General features: G+C 39.1%; 1 protein-coding gene across 8 annotated transcripts in view; it reads right to left on the reverse strand.

Annotated features, from left to right (window-relative positions):
• The window catches only part of LOC126428074 (fasciclin-1), a 603,451-nt gene that overhangs the window by 84,735 nt on the left and 498,756 nt on the right, over positions 1-19,960 (reverse strand). For all 8 annotated transcript variants that reach the window (XM_050089964.1, XM_050089961.1, XM_050089963.1 and 5 more), the window contains exons 4-6: positions 16,397-16,493; positions 12,992-13,169; positions 9,088-9,248 (exon numbers count right to left, since the gene is read on the reverse strand). In XM_050089964.1, the coding sequence (XP_049945921.1) occupies positions 9,088-9,248; positions 12,992-13,169; positions 16,397-16,493 (436 nt within the window). The remainder of the gene's footprint in view (positions 1-9,087; positions 9,249-12,991; positions 13,170-16,396; positions 16,494-19,960) is intronic.

Genomic DNA, 19,960 nt, shown 5'->3' on the forward strand with positions numbered 1-19,960 from the left:
AGAACCTCAACAACTTCTCCCCCATCTGCTTCACCTGGTCTTACTCAACCCAACAAGTCACCTTCCTAGATGTTGACCTCCACCACAGAGATGGCTACAGCAGTACCTCTGTCCATATCAAACCTACTAACCACCAGCAATACCTCCACTTTGACAGCTGCCACCAATTTAATACCAAGAAGTCCCTTCAGTACAGCCTAGCCACCCGCAGTCGTCGCATCTGCAGTGACGAGCAGTCCCTCTCAGAATATACCGAGGGTCTCACCGAAGCCTTCACTGACCGTAATTATCCTCTCGTCCTCGTACAAAAACAAATCTGCCGTGCCTTATCTTTCCAGTCTCCCACCACCTCCCAAAGTCCCACAGTCCGGCCACAGAGGAGCATTCTCCTCGTAACTCGGTACCGTCGGACTGGAGCAACTGAATTACATTCTCCGTCAGGGTTTCGATTACCTCTCGTCGTACCCCGAAATGAGAAATGTCCTACCCACTATTCTTCCCACCCCTCCTACCGTGGTATTCCGCCGTCCACCGAACCTACACAATATACTCGTCCATCCTTACACGACCCCTGCTCCCAATCCTCACGGTTCGTACACCTGTAAATAACTAGATGCAAGACCTGTGTCGTGCAGCCTCCCGTCACCACCTACTCCAGTCCGGTCACTAACATCACAGATCCCATCAGAGGCAGGGCTACCTGTGAAACCAGTCACGTGATTTACAAGCTAAGCTGCAACCACTGTGCCGCATTCTACGTAGGCACGACAACTGACAAGCTGTGGCCAAAAAAACGATTGGACCGCCCTGTTGCTGAACACACTGCCAAACACAATACCCCTCATTGCAATGACTGCTTTACGGCCTGTACCGTACAGATCCTTCCCACCGACACCAGCTTTTCTGAATTGTGCAGGTGGGAACTTTCCCTGCAATACACCCTACGTTCCCGGTAACCCTCCCGGCCTCCACCTTCGTCAGCCACTGTCCTCACCCATCCGGCCCCCTCCCCGTTCCCATTCCAGCAGTACGCAGCAGTCATTTCACCGCCACACCCAGTCTTTTATTTTTATTTCTCTCCTTTCCGCTACTTACCCCCTCCCCCCTTCTCTCCTGCCCTCCCATCTAAACTGCAACACTTCACTGTCTGCCACTCCCACCGTACTATCCCTCCCCCCCACTCACCACTCCTATCGTGGACCGGTGCTGCTGCTCGCAGTGTGGTTTCAGTTCTCTGAGACTGCAGACATGTGTGCAAGTTGCGCTTGCACGATTGTGCATCTACTGCTGACAAAGGCCCCGATGGCCGAAACCTACAGTTGTGTGAGTGTTTTTATTGTGCCTATCACGACTCGGCATCTCCACTGTACGGTGAGTAGTGACTTTCCTTCTCTCGTATTGTTACAGTCTGTCCTAGATTTTTCACGTGTTAATACTGTTGTCTTAGCTCCTACTAAACTGGATTATGTGACAGCTGAGGAGTTAATGCTGTTCTTACTGGTCCTCTTCTAAATTTTTACGTATCAACAGTAGGTGTTACCATAGTCTGAGGATAGTCTGCTTTTCACGATTCAATTTCAGTAATAGTGGATCACTTTTGGGTTTCTTTTATTGCACGATTAGCACAAAAAATTTTGGTTTGCTTATAAATATTAGACTTTTCAGTCTGAGTTGAATAGGTTATTGCATTGGATTTTACATATATAGGTCAACAGATCACGTCTTTTCAATTTGAAAACAGTTTGTCCTTCAGGTGATAGTCTTCGTCAGTGAGTGATGCGGGACTGTGTGTCGTATAAATGCTTGCCGTATCTGAATTTTCATAGGACACGGTGGTTCTACGGTTTTAACTGTGGAAACCTAGCTTGCTGTCACTGTTTAGGCTTCCGTCATGCCTTTGAAGATGCATATTTGCTGATACTAGGCATTTAGCAGTTTTACTGTGGCACAGCCGGTTCTGTGAGCGAGGTATGTAATTTGTTAGCTACTCGATATGTTACATATTCCCCTTGGGTGTTCTGTGTCATTATAACTAAATTTCTGATATCATTTATCTTGAATAACCAATTATGAATTTGTCTAAAAACAAAGATGATGTGACTTACCAAATGAAAGTGCTGGCAGGTCGACAGACACACAAACATACACACAAAATTCAAGCTTTCGCAACAAACTGTTGCCTCATCAGGAAAGAGGGAAGGAGAGGGAAAGACGAAAGGATGTGGGTTTTAAGGGAGAGGGTAAGGAGTCATTCCAATCCCGGGAGCGGAAAGACTTACCTTAGGGGGGAAAAAAGGAAAAAAGGACGGGTATACACTCGCACACACACACATATCCATCCACACATATACAGACACAAGCAGACGTATTTAAAGACAAAGAGTTTGGGCTAAACTCTTTGTCTTTAAATACATCTGCTTGTGTCTGTATATGTGTGGATGGATATGTGTGTGTGTGTGAGTGTATACCTGTCCTTTTTTCCCCCCTAAGGTAAGTCTTTCCGCTCCCGGGATTGGAATGACTCCTTACCCTCTCCCTTAAAACCCACATCCTTTCGTCTTTCCCTCTCCTTCCCTCTTTCCTGATGAGGCAACAGTTTGTTGCGAAAGCTTGAATTTTGTGTGTATGTTTGTGTGTCTGTCGACCTGCCAGCACTTTCATTTGGTAAGTCGCATCATCTTTGTTTTTAGATATATTTTTTCCACGTGGAATGTTTCCCTCTATTATAACCAATTATGAATTTGGCAAGATAGGGTCTACATATTATGTCATTTCTGGGACTGACTTTAGTAAATTTTGTATTGTTACTTTGGTGTTTCCGTTGGTTTATAGGTATTACTTTTGTCCACCTATATTCGTGTACCTCTGTATTAATGTAAGTTTTTATGTGTATGACCATTGTGTTTTCAACAATCTAAAGTTTTCTTCACCTGTAATTTTGTTGTCTACAATTCTTAGTATGAATATCCTTTCTACTTTACTGTAACACATTGATTTCTTTGGCCGTGGCATACAAGAAGTCAACTTACTGCGAGTACAGGATTAGCTCGTAGATCTCGCTTAACTCTGCAACTCTTCGTATCTCGCTTTATAGCAGTGTAATCTGTTGGTATGCAGCACATTTTTACTACTGACAAAGTTTTCAGTTTCTTTTTGTTATCTTGTACGTTACTTTTATACTTAGGACAATGAAGTTTTCTACCGGTCCTTCTGGTGTGATTTGGTGTGTTCGTCAGCATACTACTTTTTAGCCTGTTACATTTTTAGCCCCAAGCAGACACTTTCTGCCATTTATAATATGATTCCAGCTAGTAAACTCTATTTTGTGCAGAATCAGTGCCCGTTTGGCACGCAAGTACGTTACTTATTTAGCGGGCTTCGTCTTTGATGTTACGTTTGTCTAGCTCATTCACCTATCTTTCGGCTTTTTCCGTACCCGTATTACCTATCGTAACCCAGCTTGCTAAGTGCCTGGTACTGTTTAGATGGGCTTGTCATTTTGTAGATAGGTTGTTAGGGTAATGTTTAATACTCTCAGGGAAATAGTACAACACTGTCGGCTGAAAACTTTGATGACTCCCCTTAGTTAAGTCAGATTTGAGAGCCTTGTTAAATTGTTTCACCACGGTAGTGCCAATCTGTTAAGCAACAGGACACCAAATAATATCTTTTAATTTTCATTTGTTGTATAATGTAGGCTGGAAAGATATTTGTGGCTATTCTTCACGTGCTCTGTACATTCCGTTTTTCTCTTAATATGTTGTCTGGCATTGGGTTTTGCGTCAAGTTGCGTTTTTGATGCCCGTGAGAACCAATTATATCAGTAGTTGTCATAGTACCTAGGCCATATATATGCACATTATTGTACTTTGATTACAGAGTGACATTTTACTTTAAATGACAATAGGTACTCATATATACTAGGTGTTTTCTCATCTAAAGGGTGATTATAATTAAAGTTGCACTTTCAAAATGCTGTAGAAATAACACCAAATTGCAATGGAATATTATCAGAGAAGGGAGAAAACTTACGGGAGAAGAAGAAAAAACAGTGTGAAAAGTGATCAACAGATGGTGCCGTATGTGTCAGAATACATAAATGAAAACAGTGCTCAGTTGAGGGAGGAAACGAATTGATTCGATCTATGTCAGTGGAAGCAGTGGCCACAGCAATGCTTGAGGAGATGAGTGGTGGTGTGCAAACTTGTAGTGCACGGAGAAATCACCTGAACATTGGACATACTCGTGATCACGGTGCATAAAATCGTACAAAACATCGTTCTTTACTATCCGTTCAAAATTACCTGTGTGCACGAGTTGCTTCTTGTTGACCTGCCAGCAAGAGAAACCCTTGCTTTAGAATTTCTTGCTCGAATGGAAGTGGACAGTGATTGGCCGTGGAAGATTTTGTGAACAGACAAAGCCCACTTCCATCTGACAAGATATATCAATACACAGAATTGTCAAATATGGGCAACAAAAAATCTACACGCAAATCGACCAGTACCACTTCGTCCTGAAAAGGTCACCGTGTGGTGTAGGTTTATGGCACCATTTATCGCAGGGCTATATTTTTTTCAAAGAGACAGCTTCCGATCCCGTTACCTACTGTACCGTCACTGGTAAGCGCTACGAGTGTCATTTGCGCAACCGCGTCATTCCAGCTCTCCGACAGCACGGGTGTGTCGATGGGATAATTTTTATGTAAGATGGCGCACTTCCACACATTGAAAATCCTGTTAAGCAGCTGCTGAAGTGCCTTTCTGGAAATGCTAGAATTATCGGCCACCATTTCCCTACGGCCCGGCCATCCTGCTCACCTGATTTTAATCCGTGTAACTCCAGGCTGTGAGGCTATCTGAAAGATGTCATGTTCAGTGTTACAATTGCGAACTTACGTGCACTGAAGGCACGCATTGCGCAACACGTTCTGAACGTGACCATGGAAAACTTTGATCAGTTGTGGAACATGCTGTTTCTCGATTTCAACTTTTTCAGAAAACGGTGGACAGCATATTGTACAGTCACATGGAAATTAATAATCCAATTTGATTTTGATTGATGCAGTTTTTGGGCCTCAGGACAATTAAAAACTAATTTTTCCCATCCGATGTGGTGGGTGGCCTTATGTAACTAACAGTATCACACCTGTGCACCCATGCACACTGAGTAGTACAGCTTGTTTAGTGTCAGATGTACACCTTAGGCATTGTTGTGTGATTCATTTGTCATTTGTAGTCTAACACTGTTAAATTATGATGCTTGCAGTGCCATCTATTGCCACATTTTGTAACTATTTATTTTTCTTCTGCCATACGTTTTCCCCCTTCTCCGATAATATTCCATTGCAATTTGACGTCATTCTGAGCAGTGGTGTTATTTCTACAGCAGTTTGAAAGTTTAACTTTAATTATAATCATCCAATATAACAATTATATAGGATTTTTATATTCAAATAAAGAAAAAAATTGACAAGTTTTATTTGGGGGAGCTTCCGATTGTAACAGAGATTCGTTTTGTACTTTTATGATTACCAATTGCTTTCTGTAAAGCTTGCTTTGTGCACCTTGATATACACTAAAACCATACTCTTATTACACAAGGAGCCTGAAGATGGCCTAGTGGCATGCTGAAACTGGTAGTGAAAATAAAATAACATCTCAATTAAACAGCTGTTGGTGAATTTCGTTGATAGATTCATTTGCTCTGTTGAACAAAATACAATATTTTTATTTTCAACAATATATACAACCAAATAATGTTAACTGCATTTTGAAGCTGCAGTGATGACACAGGGGCAAATTTATTTTTTTCCAATTTTTTTTTTTTTTTTGGGTAGGGGGGTGACCATGCAATTAGAAAAATTGTGAAAGAGGCCCCTTGTCCCCATCCCCTCCTTGTATTACTGACAGCCCTTACAAATGGTGAGAGACTTTACACCCACAAACTCTGTGCATCAAAATTTTCGATGGCAAGGAGTCGCCTTCTGGAAGCCACCCTCCACCAGATTTTACAGGGAGGAGGAAAAATGTCAGCTGGTGTTAAATTACGCACACCACCACAGCAGTTAACCATTACTTTTCAACATATACAAAATATGTTATTACATTATGTTGTAGAATGTTGCAAAAATAAACATCAACAGTAACAGTTATAAGGATATTAGTAATGAAAACTACATCAAGTAAAAACACGTCCATTATTAATTACAAAACTCCAAGCAATAACAGAACACCATGTATTATAGAAAGATGCTGAAAGAAACTAAGAAAACTATTTTACCTTGAATGACTTCAGAAGATAGTCAAGTTACCCAAATATGAAAAGAAAAAGTGAAAAGGAATCATTTAGTTGTTTGTGCATGAAATTGTTACAGTATTTGATGGTACTGTGGTGCTGGAATGGAGAGAAATTTCAGTACAAGTTGGTTTTGCACATTTCAGGTATGGGATTGCATGAGAAAGCTGTTCATTTCCATTGGTCCCGAAGCCACAAAAGGACACGAAATATGACTGACGTTCAGCTAACTCAAAACTCACAGTAAGTAATGCACAAAAAATGTGGTTGCTGCAGAGATAATTTTCCTGGTGTGACATCTTTTATATCTGTAATTCATAATCAGTGTGACAAAGAAATCTACTGCATTTTGGTTCCGTTAGCTTCTAAATACCAAAGAGCACTGAACTGAAACATTATCTCCACATGTTTGCAAAAAAGCAGCTCCTTATAATTGCTGAACTGAAATCTAAACTGCTTTTTTGACTTTCTTTTTCATACAGTTTATATCAAGCAATCCCATTCCTGAACTGAAAAATATTGTCATGTATTGCATTCTGTTCTACAGGTTTTTTTTATGTTATGCACTGATTAGGTTCTGAATAATTCGTGCACACATTAATTCAAATGAACTAGTCTTGTTGTGTGCATTTGAGAGGCATATAAAATAACAGAAAATTGATTAAACTCAGGAATTCAACTAAAAACAGATATGAGCATTTTCATGCATTGTTTTCCTGTGAACAGTAAATTTCCAATTCCATTATCTGATCACAAATGTTAAAGCTGTAAAACAGAAATGCACACTGTATATTGTACATAAACAAGTGACCAAGTGATTTGGAAAATATTTTTAATGTGAATAGTCACTGTCTTTTGTTCTGTTAAGAGTAGTCTTTTCTTGTACAGGAAGAGAAATAGCTCAAATTAAGACTTTGTTACTCTTAGCTGAGAAGGTGAATGCTGAAGCAAATGTGACAGCAGTATTGTATTTTATTGCAGAAATTGGCAACATAATAGAATATTTATGGCTGAAACTTCTCTCAAAATTCAACACAGGCATCCTCTCATTATGCACAAGTCACACCCTGATTTCTGATGGATGACTTTAGCCTGTAACCTGATGTCGTGGAGAAGTATGAAGACCACAATGCAATCTTTGCTAGTGCTAATCAGTACTGTTGTAGCTAAGGGTTGACTCCTGGCTGTGCCTATGTGTAGAAATTCTTGCAGAGAAATATTTAGATTCCTATCTCCTATAAAAATAAATAGTCCCTCGTGAGGCTATATCCTGTTAGAACTACAGTGTTTTCCTGGCAAAGTTTGTCAACATAGTAGGGAACTATATACGCTATATGTTGAAAACAGCATGAGGGTGCCCTTTAAGTCACCAAATTCTATCATAAAGATAACACGGTGGATTTAATCTTACGAGAGACTGTATTTATAGGAGCTGGGAATCTAAATATTTCTCTGCTAAACTTTGGACTGTAGGCGTCATCTCAAGTTTGCACAATGATTTTAGTGCAGCGGCATTACTGGTGACCACCTTCAGCAGCTGTTAAGTGTAAAATGTAACATTTTATTTAAGTTCAATTACTGTTGTCAAGTGTATGTATTGCTATATCCCTACTGATAATGTGGGAGGCACAAGAGTGATGGGAAATATTAGTGAATGGTATCACATTCTACATCACACTGTGTGCTCTTATGTCTTTGTGATCTTCCCTCCATGTTTTATCCACAATGGAGTTGGGGAAAAAAAGGTCTGTACACAATTTGTACTGTTGGTGGGGTTCTCCCACTACGTACATCACAGAAGAAGCAAAAGCATTTTACAATTCTTCAGTGCTTCACCCAAACTATGTTTTGAATTGGAGCTTTGATGTGTTACACGGCCAGTGTTTTTAACACATTTGACTACACTGTGTATGCCGATTTCTGCAACTGTGTTTGTATAAGTTCACTAATGCATGTTTTGCACATAATAAATTGTTGCTGCCAGTCAGAATTCTGCACTTTAAAAATAAAAATTTATGTTTAGGCAGTGTTTTTCACACTATACGTTTATGAACTAACACATATCTGCAACAGGGTGTTAATAATTTAACTATTACACCAGTTTTTGTGTTAGCTTAAGCTATTTTGTCAGTTTATGACACTTTGAGGGTACTGCTGTGTAAGGTAAGATGCACTTTGTTTCTTGCCATTACTAGCTTCAAACATTTTATTCATCACCAGACAGTTGCACTGCACTTACAGGACGAACTATTAACCAGCTGTCTAATGTTGTGAGTGCGGAAGCTTCCCAGTTATTTTCGGAAACTTGTGTTTCTTGTGGAGGGCAAGAATATGACACACACGTCTCACCATATTGCACACTTCTGTTAGCACAATTGCGGACATTTTGAGCTAAAATACTTTGTGTGTCACAGTTTGTATTTGGAAAATGTACAATGTAATCTCACGTTTGGTATTAATGTTAAATGTGCAGTGGTTATTAGAAAATTTGAAGAAAAGAAACTCACATTCATTAAAGAAAAAGCTCTAATTTCACAATTTTGACTGGCAACTCATCACAAACCATTCATTATTTCTGGTTACAGGTGGCAGTTATCAGCTGTCTTTTTGGGACAGAAAAATCCCTGTTGCGTACATTTTCCGGATGTAGCCACACTAATACAAAAGGAGTGTGTCTATTTCCACAGTGTAATATAACATCGTCGGCTTAGGAGATTGTGCGAGTGCACATAATGAGAGAATGCCACTGACCGCCTCCACAATTCCCCCCCTCCCACACTGGCTACTCACCTCCAGAAACTGCTTCACCGTATTGTCTACAACCATGAGTGGGCGCTGGATAAGGTGCACGACGCCATTCTTGACGGGGATGTTCGCCTTCACGATTTCGGCGAGGACGGCACCGGTTGCGTGGTTCGCGTCGCCGATAACTGTGTTACTTTTAACGTACGCTGCAGCATCGAAAGGAACATTGTGACATTTGATGATTAGATACTAAAAAAAAGACATATAGTTTATTCCTATCAGACTAGGAAGTAATTGCTAGGTGTATCATACACCACCATTCTTCTGCACAGATACACAAAAATATACAGATGGACGATGGGACGGAGCTGAAGTAAAAAGTGATAAAACCTCGAAACAAACTACTTCCTATTAAAGAGGAGCAATGTTTGTAGCAAATGTCTATTATTATACATCTCTTGTCAGTAAAATGGAATACATAGAAATTGTACAAGCTATAAAATGATGATAGTGATATAATTATTGCCTGTATCATTTCAATAAGATTTCTGAAAATATTTCAGTGACTGATAGAGGTTATAGAAAGTATTTGTTAATGCTGCACAAATTTTATACATAATACAGCACAATGGAGTATAATGTCTTGTCTTGTGGTTCAATACATGCGCTTAGTCAAAAGAGGTAGCAAAGAATCTATCGTTACCAGTATGAAAGGTAATTAAAATTTCCATCACATTTTTGTTTGTTGCTGTGGCCAGTAATGGTTTGATGCATCTCTGTGGAGGTGTCTTTGTCCGGCTACTACAACCTAGATCCATTTTAACCTGCTACCTGTACTCTAGCCATAAGCTCCTCCCCACCCACGCACTTACTTACTTCCGTTACCAAAGTGACAATCTTTTGAATCCTCAGGATCTGTCCCATCAACCAATCTCTTCCTTTTGTCAGGATGTGCCATTTTAACTGTACTTTGTCTACAAAATAGCAAGTAATTGCTACACAAAGATCTTCAGGAGAAACTTCCTAAAATTTAAATTACATGTTAACAAATGTCTCTTTTTTCCAAAGAAGTTTTACCTGGTATAACCAGTCTGCATTTTACATCCTCTCTACTTCAGCTTTCGTCAGGTATTTTGCCATCCAAATAGTAAAACTCGTCTACTGCTTTTATAGTCTCATTTTCTACTCTAATTCCCTCAGCGTCACCTTACTTGACTATACTCCATTAACCTTGTATCAGTTTCGCTAATGCTTATCTTTTAACTGTTTTCGAGACTCTATCCATTTCAATCAACTGCCTTTGCTGTCTCTGACAGTACTCCAATGTCACCAGCAAACCTCCAAGTTTTTATTCTACTTCTTGAACTTTAATTTCTTTTCAAATTTTGTTCCTAAGGCAGAATAACAGGAGGTGCTACAACCCTGTCTCTCTCTCACTCACTCCCTTCTCAACTACTGCTTCCCTTCCATACCCTCTGCCTTAGACGACTGTAGTCTGGTTTCTGTACAACTTGTGAATAAGCTTTTGCTCTCTGCATTTTGTCCCTGCTACTTCCAGAATTTCAAATGTATCTCCAAACAGAGAGAGTACAGTCAGCATTTCTCCAGAATCCAAATTATTTTCTACACTTAATGTGCGTCAATATTCTGCAAACATGATTAATTAAATTGATAGTTTAATCAGTTACAAAGACGAGAACAATGCACTGCAAGAAAGATGCTATGTGTGTCACACACCCCATCCTACTGCTCGCCTGCACCAGGCGAGACGTGCGAGTTTTGTGGTGCTGTACAGGTAAGTGATTTAGAATGTAATAAAACTCAGTTTAGTTCAGGAAACTAGTTTAATACCTGTATTAGTGTGTTTTGCAAGCTTACTATTAAAGGTTTCACTTCTCTTTGCATATTATTCCAGAAAACACAAAAGGAACATAAAGTAGGGTTACAATCGTATTCTTGAATACATTTTAGCACAGTAAAACTTATAGAATCTCATTTAATTGTTCTGTTCCATTCCAGGAAGTTAAGAAAAGCATATCCCTTTGTAGTTTAACTCTTATTTTGCGAAACATAGTGTAAATTTTAAGCTCTGGTATCTGGAAACTTTGCACATATGGTAGTATGCCGAGAACAAAAGGTTATTCACATGTTGTACAGAAACAAATAGGCCTAATTTTTGTAAACGTGTTTTTCTTCTTTTATTCTGTAATCTAACTTACTGTCACTAAAGTAAGTTTGTTTACATACGATTGAGATTAGACCTAATCTTTCGTAAACGTGTTTCCTTATTTTTCAGTAATTTAATTTGACTTATTCTCACTAAAGTAAGATTTTTACCATGAGAGAAAAGTGCCTGACGAGCCATAGAATTGTTAGCTCCAGGGTTTGGTGTGATGGCTGCAGTAGTTTTTTTTCCATTGGGGTAACTGTAGCGGCTTCGGAAATGGGGAAGTGAATCAGACTCGTCAGTGATTCTGTAGGATGTGCAGTAGAGATAGGAAAATAGTGGAACAGGAGGGGAAAATTGCTGCCCCTCAGGCATAGTTAGAGCAGGCTAGGGAAGATCTGAACAGGTTAAGGAGGGAGAAGGGTAAAGAGAGGTGGAAAGTGGCAACGGGTAACAGGAGGAACAGCTAAAGCACCTAAACAAGTCTGTGTTTGCAATGCGAATGATGTCAGACATAGGAGATATAATGGAGTGGATATAAGCAAAATATGCCAGTTTTTTATATTTATGTCATATGGTATCATATTTTGGGGTAACTCCACAAACTGAGAAAAAAAAAAGAAGTTTTAGAGTACAGACGCACATAATATGTAAATCCAAGAACATCAAGTCGAAACCTATTCAAAGAATTGGGCATGTTAACCACAGCTTCTCAGTGTATTTGTTCCTTAATGAAGTTTGTTGTGAATTATAGATCTCTTTTTCCAACTAACTGCTTAGTACACAGTATCAATACTAGGAATAAGAACAATATACATAAAGATTTAAAATCACTTACTCTTGCCGAGAAAGGAGTCCAGTATTCAGCAACACATATTTTCAATATTTTACCAGCAACCATTAAGAGTTCAGTTTCAGGCAAGGCACAATTTAAACATGATTTAAAAGAATGTTTGGTGGCCACCTCCTATTCCACCCATGAATTTCTCAACAAGTGCAGTAGACCATTTTAATGAAAATTTATTATACTTTAACTTTTGACTGTACTTGGTTGTAACAACCAAGTAACTAGCTACTGTGTGAATGATGGATTTAATGAAAGCAGATGTAAGTATTAAACCTGTAAATATTAGAAGTTTAATTTTAATTCATGTACATAGTTTTACTGTTTATTGACTGATGATCATTAATTTTAATGACACTCAAGTTTTTCTAATTATATTTTTGTAATGTGTTTATCTGACATGTTCCACACCCAGGAGGATCCCCTCTTTTGTGGGTCTATTGATTTGATTAATTATTCATTCCTATCAACAGATACACAAAAATATACAGATGAAAGACGGGACAGAGATAAAGTAAAAAGTGATAAAACCTCAAAGCAAGGACAGCTGAAGATGACAATTGGGTCGACAGCACGAATAAAAATGTTCTCTTCTGCTTTTGGTGCAGCAAATAAGTTTTTCAAATCAAAACTTCCGGTTTGTCTGTAATGGAAAATTTACAATATAAGTGTATTAAGTAGTCTGACTTATGGGCTTTTGATGTGAAAACTGAGGGCTGATCAGTCAACCATGGAGTGAACCATGTTGGAATAAATAGAAGAGACAGCGAAACAAACAAATGCATCAGAGAGCTAACTGGAACAAAAACACAATTATGACGGTCACTAAAAAGAAACAGATGTTTGGTGAGTGTAACGCGAGTCCTCTGCTGTCCCCAACCGACACGAGGGCAGAAAAGATCGAAATGAGAGCCCAACTGTGTGTAGCCGATACTTACGCTTGTGGGCCTTGCCGTCAGACTCCATGGTGAAGGAGATGACGACGCGCAGCATGTCGGTGAACGCCAACGTCTCGTACTCTTCGTCGAGTGGAGTAGCACTCGTGAATAGCACGTGGTTGGGAATAATGTGACCGTCGATCACCTTCTGGTCAATTTTTTCAGGCCGAGGAAGTGGCTGGAGAAAGTAAAACGTACAATGTAAGGAGCATATCTACAGAGCTACTGGAAGTAGGACTGTTTCATTATTGGGCCAATAAAGGTGCACAGAAAAAAATCCCTCGGCGTATAAGTTTGTATCAATTTTCCATAAGTTTTATAAACACAACAGATACACACAACACCGACTTTATTCATCAAAATTATTCTCCTTCACTCTTTACACTGGTCTGCCAATGCTGGGATAGCTTTTCGATTCTGCGACTTTAGAAATTGAGGGTTTTTCAGGCAAAGAACTCACTGAGCCACTTTCAGAGCACATTTTCCTCTGGGAAGGTTCTTGGATAGAGAAGTTAAAAAAAAATGGCTCAGAGCACTATGGGACTTAACATCGGAGGTCATCAGTCCCCTAGAACTTAATTAGAACTACTTAAACCTAACTTAAGGACATCACACACATCCACGTGCGAGGCAGGATTCGAACCTGCGACTGTAGCAGTTGCGTGGTACCAGGCTGAAATGCCGAGAACTGCTCGGCCAGCCGGATAGAGAGGGGTGAAGGTCAAAATCTGAGGGTATGAGACCAGGTGAATAAGATGGGTGCAGAATGAAGAATGACTTTCCAACTCCTGTACAGTGTTTTTCATCAGTCTAGCAGAATGCTGGCAGGCGTTATCACAGAGCAGTGTCACTTCACGCAGTCTCCCCGGTTACCGCTCTCAGGTGGTATTTGCGAAGATGTTTCAGTTGCAGTTAATAAATGTCACCAGCGCCAGTTACACCTCGAGGAAGCAATTTGTAATAGACCGCACCATTGCTGATCCACAAGATGCATAACGTAACCTTTCTCGGATATGTGCAGTTGCCGCTTTGTTTATGCTCTACCATTCCTTTCTTTCTCTTAGGGATTAGCATAAGGACACCATTTCTCGTCACCAATAACGATAGGAATGGTCGGTGCTGTTCACTGAGCCAATTCGTCACGATAGAGCAGACATGCACACGTAGTAAGCTGCTGATTTTTTATGGTTTTTGGCTTACAGCGTGATGTACCTGTACACCCAATTTTTGAACCTTCCCCGCTGCACGCAAATGTTTGCCAGTTTTCGAGTACGCCAATGTGGTTCGGTGTGAATTAATGTGTCTAACCAATCTTCGTTAAACCCCGAAGGCCTTCCTGAATCTCGAGAGTCACCGACACCGAAACGATCCTCCTCAAAATGAGAAAGCCATTTCCTTGCCATGCTCTGTCCAATATTATTATCCCCGTACATGGCGCAAATGTTTTCTGCTGCGTCTGCTGCTGTAACCCCTCGATTGAACTCTGACAGAAGATGTCAGAAATGTTCAGATTTCTCCAACTGGCACTCCATTTTCTAGTGTCCTCAGCTCCATTTGTTATCTCCAAATGACTACATGTAAACTCAAATAACAACTGTTAAATATATGCAGGGCACCATAACACCAGCATGCAAAACAAAAATCTTACAAGCTTTTTCACCAATCTAATAAGCCGTTATGTGTCACAATGATTAAATAAAAAGTGACTATTTGAGAAATACAGTAAAGTTAAGTTCTCAGTGGAATATAAATAATAGACAGAGTAAAGGTAGCCATTTGCAACATAGTTGAGATGCTGGTCAATCACCAATCTGATTACTGCAGACTACTGTAGGTGGTGTCTGATGCATTTGCTCCTGCATTGCAGACTTTATCCGGCAGATAGTGTAAGAATTATGAAGTTGACTTGGTATTACGAGCAAATTCCTCTTTCTTGTGAGGGTTTTTTCTCTCTCCCCCTCCTCCTACTTGAATGTCAGTAACAGTGATACCGTGATGCACCTTTTGGAGGACTATGGGAACGACAGCTAAGTGGCCAGTGAACTGTGTGTTGCGCTTACCTGCAAGCTTACTTGTGATGCCGGAAGTTCCCGTACTCTTGCAAGGTGACAAGTATTTGCATTCCGGTGTTGAAATGCTTATTAAATAGTGAAACTTTAATATTTGGAGAATTATGACAGGGCGGAATGGCTGTCTGGTACTAGCCTAGTACTGCTGTTACGTGGCATTTAGAGGAAGAAAGTAGGTTTTTTTTCTGCTTCTGAATGTTTCTGTCTGCAGCACTTGAAATCTTGCTCTGGAAGATAAGTACGGTTTTCCTTGTAATTTTACAGTATCTCCAGTCAGTCCTCCTTTCAATACAATTAACACAAGTACCTCCAGCTGTTTTACTTCTGGTGATGTTATGTGCAACAGTTTCTGACAAATGTTTTTGCAATTCGATGTGGTACTTAGAATCGGCTGCTTCATCAGAAGACATGAAAGTGTTTCATGATGTCATACTGAATGTGGATATAAAACTTGAAGGCACCTAACAAACCACTGGTTGGACTGGACCACATTCTAAAAGGATTTTTCTCCTCTCTGCAACATTTCCTGATACTGTGTATGTTGCTTTTAGCATATTCATTTTGTTCAAAATATGCAAAATAAGTTTATTATTGTTTGTTGTCAAAATAGACAATAAAATCCTTGGTGAATTCGTATTTATGCAGTTCTTACATAAAATTGACAGGTTCTTGAAAGTAATAAATTATCTTATGACTCACCCAAAATAAATGAGTCTAGGGAATCGGTCGAAAAATTGTGTTGAAATGAGCTAACAATGATTCATTTTGTCTCTGCTTCAAAAGTATAGATTGGGAGGCAGATTTGATAGTGTTTATTTTAGATACATTACACAAACACTAAACAAAAAAATCATATTTCACCAATGTAAGGAAGTATTACATAATATTACCTGAATTGGTTCCCCTAGACATTCACTGCTGGACTAGAATAAATACTATAGGACACTATGAACTGTACTTTATTAGTGGGTGAACTTTTTTATGATTTTTTTGGGAAATTGTGGAAAATGTATGTGCGTGAATGATGGAGGCCTTTCTGGAAGTTTGTATTGATATACATGGCCTGAGCTGTCGGTTGGAACGGAATGAAGCAAAGAGTGAACAACTCTCCCATATTATGTCAATCTTTTCTTATCCCTCCAACTCCCTTACTTAGCAACTGTTTCTCCCATTTATTTTGGCAGTGTTAACTTACAAATATTAATTCCACAAAGTATTATTGATAGTTCCACTATCTGACCGACAAATCACGCAAAGTTTTCTTACAATAATTGCTACTACTGTTGACGCGTAATCTGTTTACCACATTATTTGAAAGATGACAAAGGATACCAACCTTGAAACCCTCATCCACAGGAATGAAGAAAGTGTGCTTGCCCTCCAGCTTGAAATCGTTTTGCTTCTGATTCTGGAAGACTCGTTGCCTGAATGATCTGTAAGGAAATGAATACATTTGTACACAACACAAAGTAAAGGACCATACAATTGTCAGCAACATTGCTGTGTCGGTGAAAGTAAGAAAAACTACTGTATTAGATTATCTGTCACACATCTCAACCACAATAACTAAAGAATAGATTGCTACTCATCTCACAGAGATGTTGAGTGGCGTATAGGCACATTGAGAAAAAGACTGCTAGATTTTATTTTAACTATTGGTCTAAGTCCTTTGTCAGATATATACAAATGGAGGGAGGGAGGGAGGGAGGGAGAGGGGGAGAGAGAGAGAGAGAGAGAGAGAGAGAGAGAGAGAGAGAGAGAGAGAGAGAGAGAGAGAGAGACCATCATGCCTGGGCACTTGGGCCTGAGCAAAGGGGACTACATTGGCCATGTGCTTGAATATGTGAGAGTTTTGTCTGCATATGATGAAGTACTCAGTCCTAGAGCTAAAATAATATCAGACCGTCTTTTATTAATATGCCTGTCTTCCACTCAACACCTTACTCATTTTCTTCTGCTTCTTTACTTATTTCCTTTCAAATATAGTTGTGGGGTACAGTATTTCTGTTTAAACAGTTTCATAGTCGGCCGTGATGTGCTGTTTGTGGCACTATATGGAAATACTCAGCTGCTACTGAATATTCTATAATTGTAATTCATGCTTCTGTTGTACAGTGTTTGTGTATAATGGGTTTGAGCTGTGATAAACGTCCTACTAAATACCCTATAAACGTAATTCTCGTATACCCAGTAGTGTTTATGTATGGTGGTTTTGATGTGTTAAAATGACATAATCAAGTCACTTTGTGTCCATTGACATTATATTTTTTTTAACATGCACAATCACTATTTAGATACATTTGAATTTGTCATAGTTGCACATCAAGTCAACTACGATAGTTTCACCTTTTGTCTCCACCCTGATCGCCGTTCTAGAGGCAGGAAACTTGGTCATGTTATTTGTGTGAAGCATCTTATAAGCAACAACTTTAGCTTGGAACTCTTCCATTTGGTCCGTGTTCGCGTAGAAAAACAACAATGTGGGAATTGTGAGTCTGCCTTGATGCAAACAATTTGTTATTTGTTTACTTACTTAGTCCCCAAACTAGTTTCAGCAACAAATATCGCCATCTTCAGTGGGTTCTTTACATCTACACCATGGACAAAATAGCATAGTTATTGTGTTTGTATAACAATTTTTTTTTAATATGGTTTTCTGTGGGCCATCAACAGAACAAGCTCTGCTAACAGTATACTACGCCTTCCACATTGCTGGCAACGAGTTCTACGCAAAGCTGGTGACTACTTTGAAGGTCAGTAACAGGTGCAAACATTTAACTCTTTTGTATCGGTTGGGAATAAATAGTTGCCACTATTTAAGTTCCAACCCTCGTACTTTCAATACTGCCTTATTTATTGTACATTATGGAATGTTTTTAGGATTTGTTGTCACTATTTGTGGCATATTTTCTGTTGCCGTTTTTCTCAGCGTACACCATGTCATCTGCAACTGCGTGAGCGGCTGTTAAAACAAATACTAACTGGTTTAGATTAGATTAGTACTTGTTGCATAGATCATGAATACGACACTTCGTAATGATGTGGAACGTGTCAGGTTAATAAAAGGTGTCTATACAAGATATTACATTGCACAAAATATTACATGATACTTAATTTTTTTTTTTTTTTGTGGTGTTGGGGAAATTACCCACTTATTATATCCAAAAAATTCATCTGATGAGTAGAAGAAGTTGCCATTAAGAAATTCTTTTACGTGCTATATGGCTATCTGTCAGACTTTTGATGCTATTAGGTAAGTGACCAAAGACTTTTGTGGCAGCATAATTTACCCCCTTCTGAGCCAAAGTTAGATTTAACTTTGAATAGTGAAGATCATCCTTTCTCCTAGTGTTGCAGCCATGTACACTGCTATTACTTTTGAATTCATTTGGATTGTTAATAACAAATTTCATAAGTGAATACATATACTGTGAGGTCACTGTGAAGATCTCTAGATCTTTAAATAAGTGTCTGCAGGATGATCTTGGATGAGCTCCAGCAGTTTTTCTGATTACACGCTTTTGTGCAATGAACACTCTTTTACTCAATGATGAGTTACCCAAGAATATGATGCCATATGAAAGCAGAGAATGAAAATAGGTATGGTAAGCTAATTTACTCAGATGTATACTGCCAAAATTTGCAATGACCCTAATAGCATAAGTAGCTGAACTCAAATGTTTCAGCAGATCCTCAGTGTGTTTTTTCCAGTTCAACCCCTCATCAATGCATACACCTAGAAATTTTGAATATTCTACTTTAGCTACCGATTTGTGATCGAAGTCTATATTTATTAATGGAGTCATTTCATTTGCTGTGTGGAACTGTGTTTTGTCAAAGTTTAATGAGAGCCCATTTGCAGAGAACCACTTAATGATTTTCTGAAAAGCATCATTTACAACTTCACCAGTTAATTCTTGTGTGTCGGGTGTGGTAGCTATACTAGTATCATCGGCAAAAAGTACCAGCTCTGGATCTTCATGAATATAGAATGGCAAGTCACTAATATATATTAAGAACAGCAGAAGACCCAAGGCCGAACCTTGTGGCACCCCATTCTTGATTGTTCCCCAGTTTGAGAAATCACCAGTTTTTTGCGTATTATGTGAACTGTTTATTTCAACTTTCTGCACTCTTCCAGTTAGGTATGATTTAAACCATTTGAGCGCTGTCCCATTCATACCACAGTACTTGAGCTTATCTAAAAGTATTCCATGATTTACACAATCAAAAGCCTTTGATAGATCACAAAATATCCCAACGGGTGACTTCTGCTTACTCAGAGCATTTAATATTTCATTAGTGAAAGTATATATAGCATTTTCCGTTAAAAAACTCTTCTGGAAACTAAACTGACATTTTGTTAAAAATTTATTTTTACAAAGGTGTGAAGCTACTCTACAATACATTACTTTTTCAAGAATTTTTAATTTTGGATAAGGCAGTCAGAAGAGAGATTGGGCGGTAGTTGTTGACATCAGACGTATCCCCTTTTTTGTGCAGTGGTTTAACAGTGGCATACGTCAGTCTATCTGGGAAAATACCCTGCTTCAGAGAGCTATTACATACGTGGCTAATAATCCCACTTATTTCTTGGGAACTAGCTTTTATTATCCTGCTGGAAATGCCATCAATTCCATGTGAGCTTTTATTCTTGAGAGGGTTTATCATCTTCCCAATTTCAGCAGGAGAGGTGGTTGGAATTTCAGTGTATCAAATGGTGTGGGTGAGGCCTCTTCCATTAACTGCCTTGCTTTTTCTAATGAAAATTTAGATCCTATTTTCTCTACAACATTTAAAAACTGATTATTCAAAATGTTTTCGACTTCTGGCTTGTCGTTTATCAAGTTTCCATTCGCTTTGATGGTGATGCCATCATCCTGTACTTTTGGTTGCCCTG

Source organism: Schistocerca serialis, chromosome 12 (assembly GCF_023864345.2).
Source record: "Schistocerca serialis cubense isolate TAMUIC-IGC-003099 chromosome 12, iqSchSeri2.2, whole genome shotgun sequence".
In the NCBI taxonomy this organism is placed as follows: domain Eukaryota; kingdom Metazoa; phylum Arthropoda; class Insecta; order Orthoptera; family Acrididae; genus Schistocerca; species Schistocerca serialis.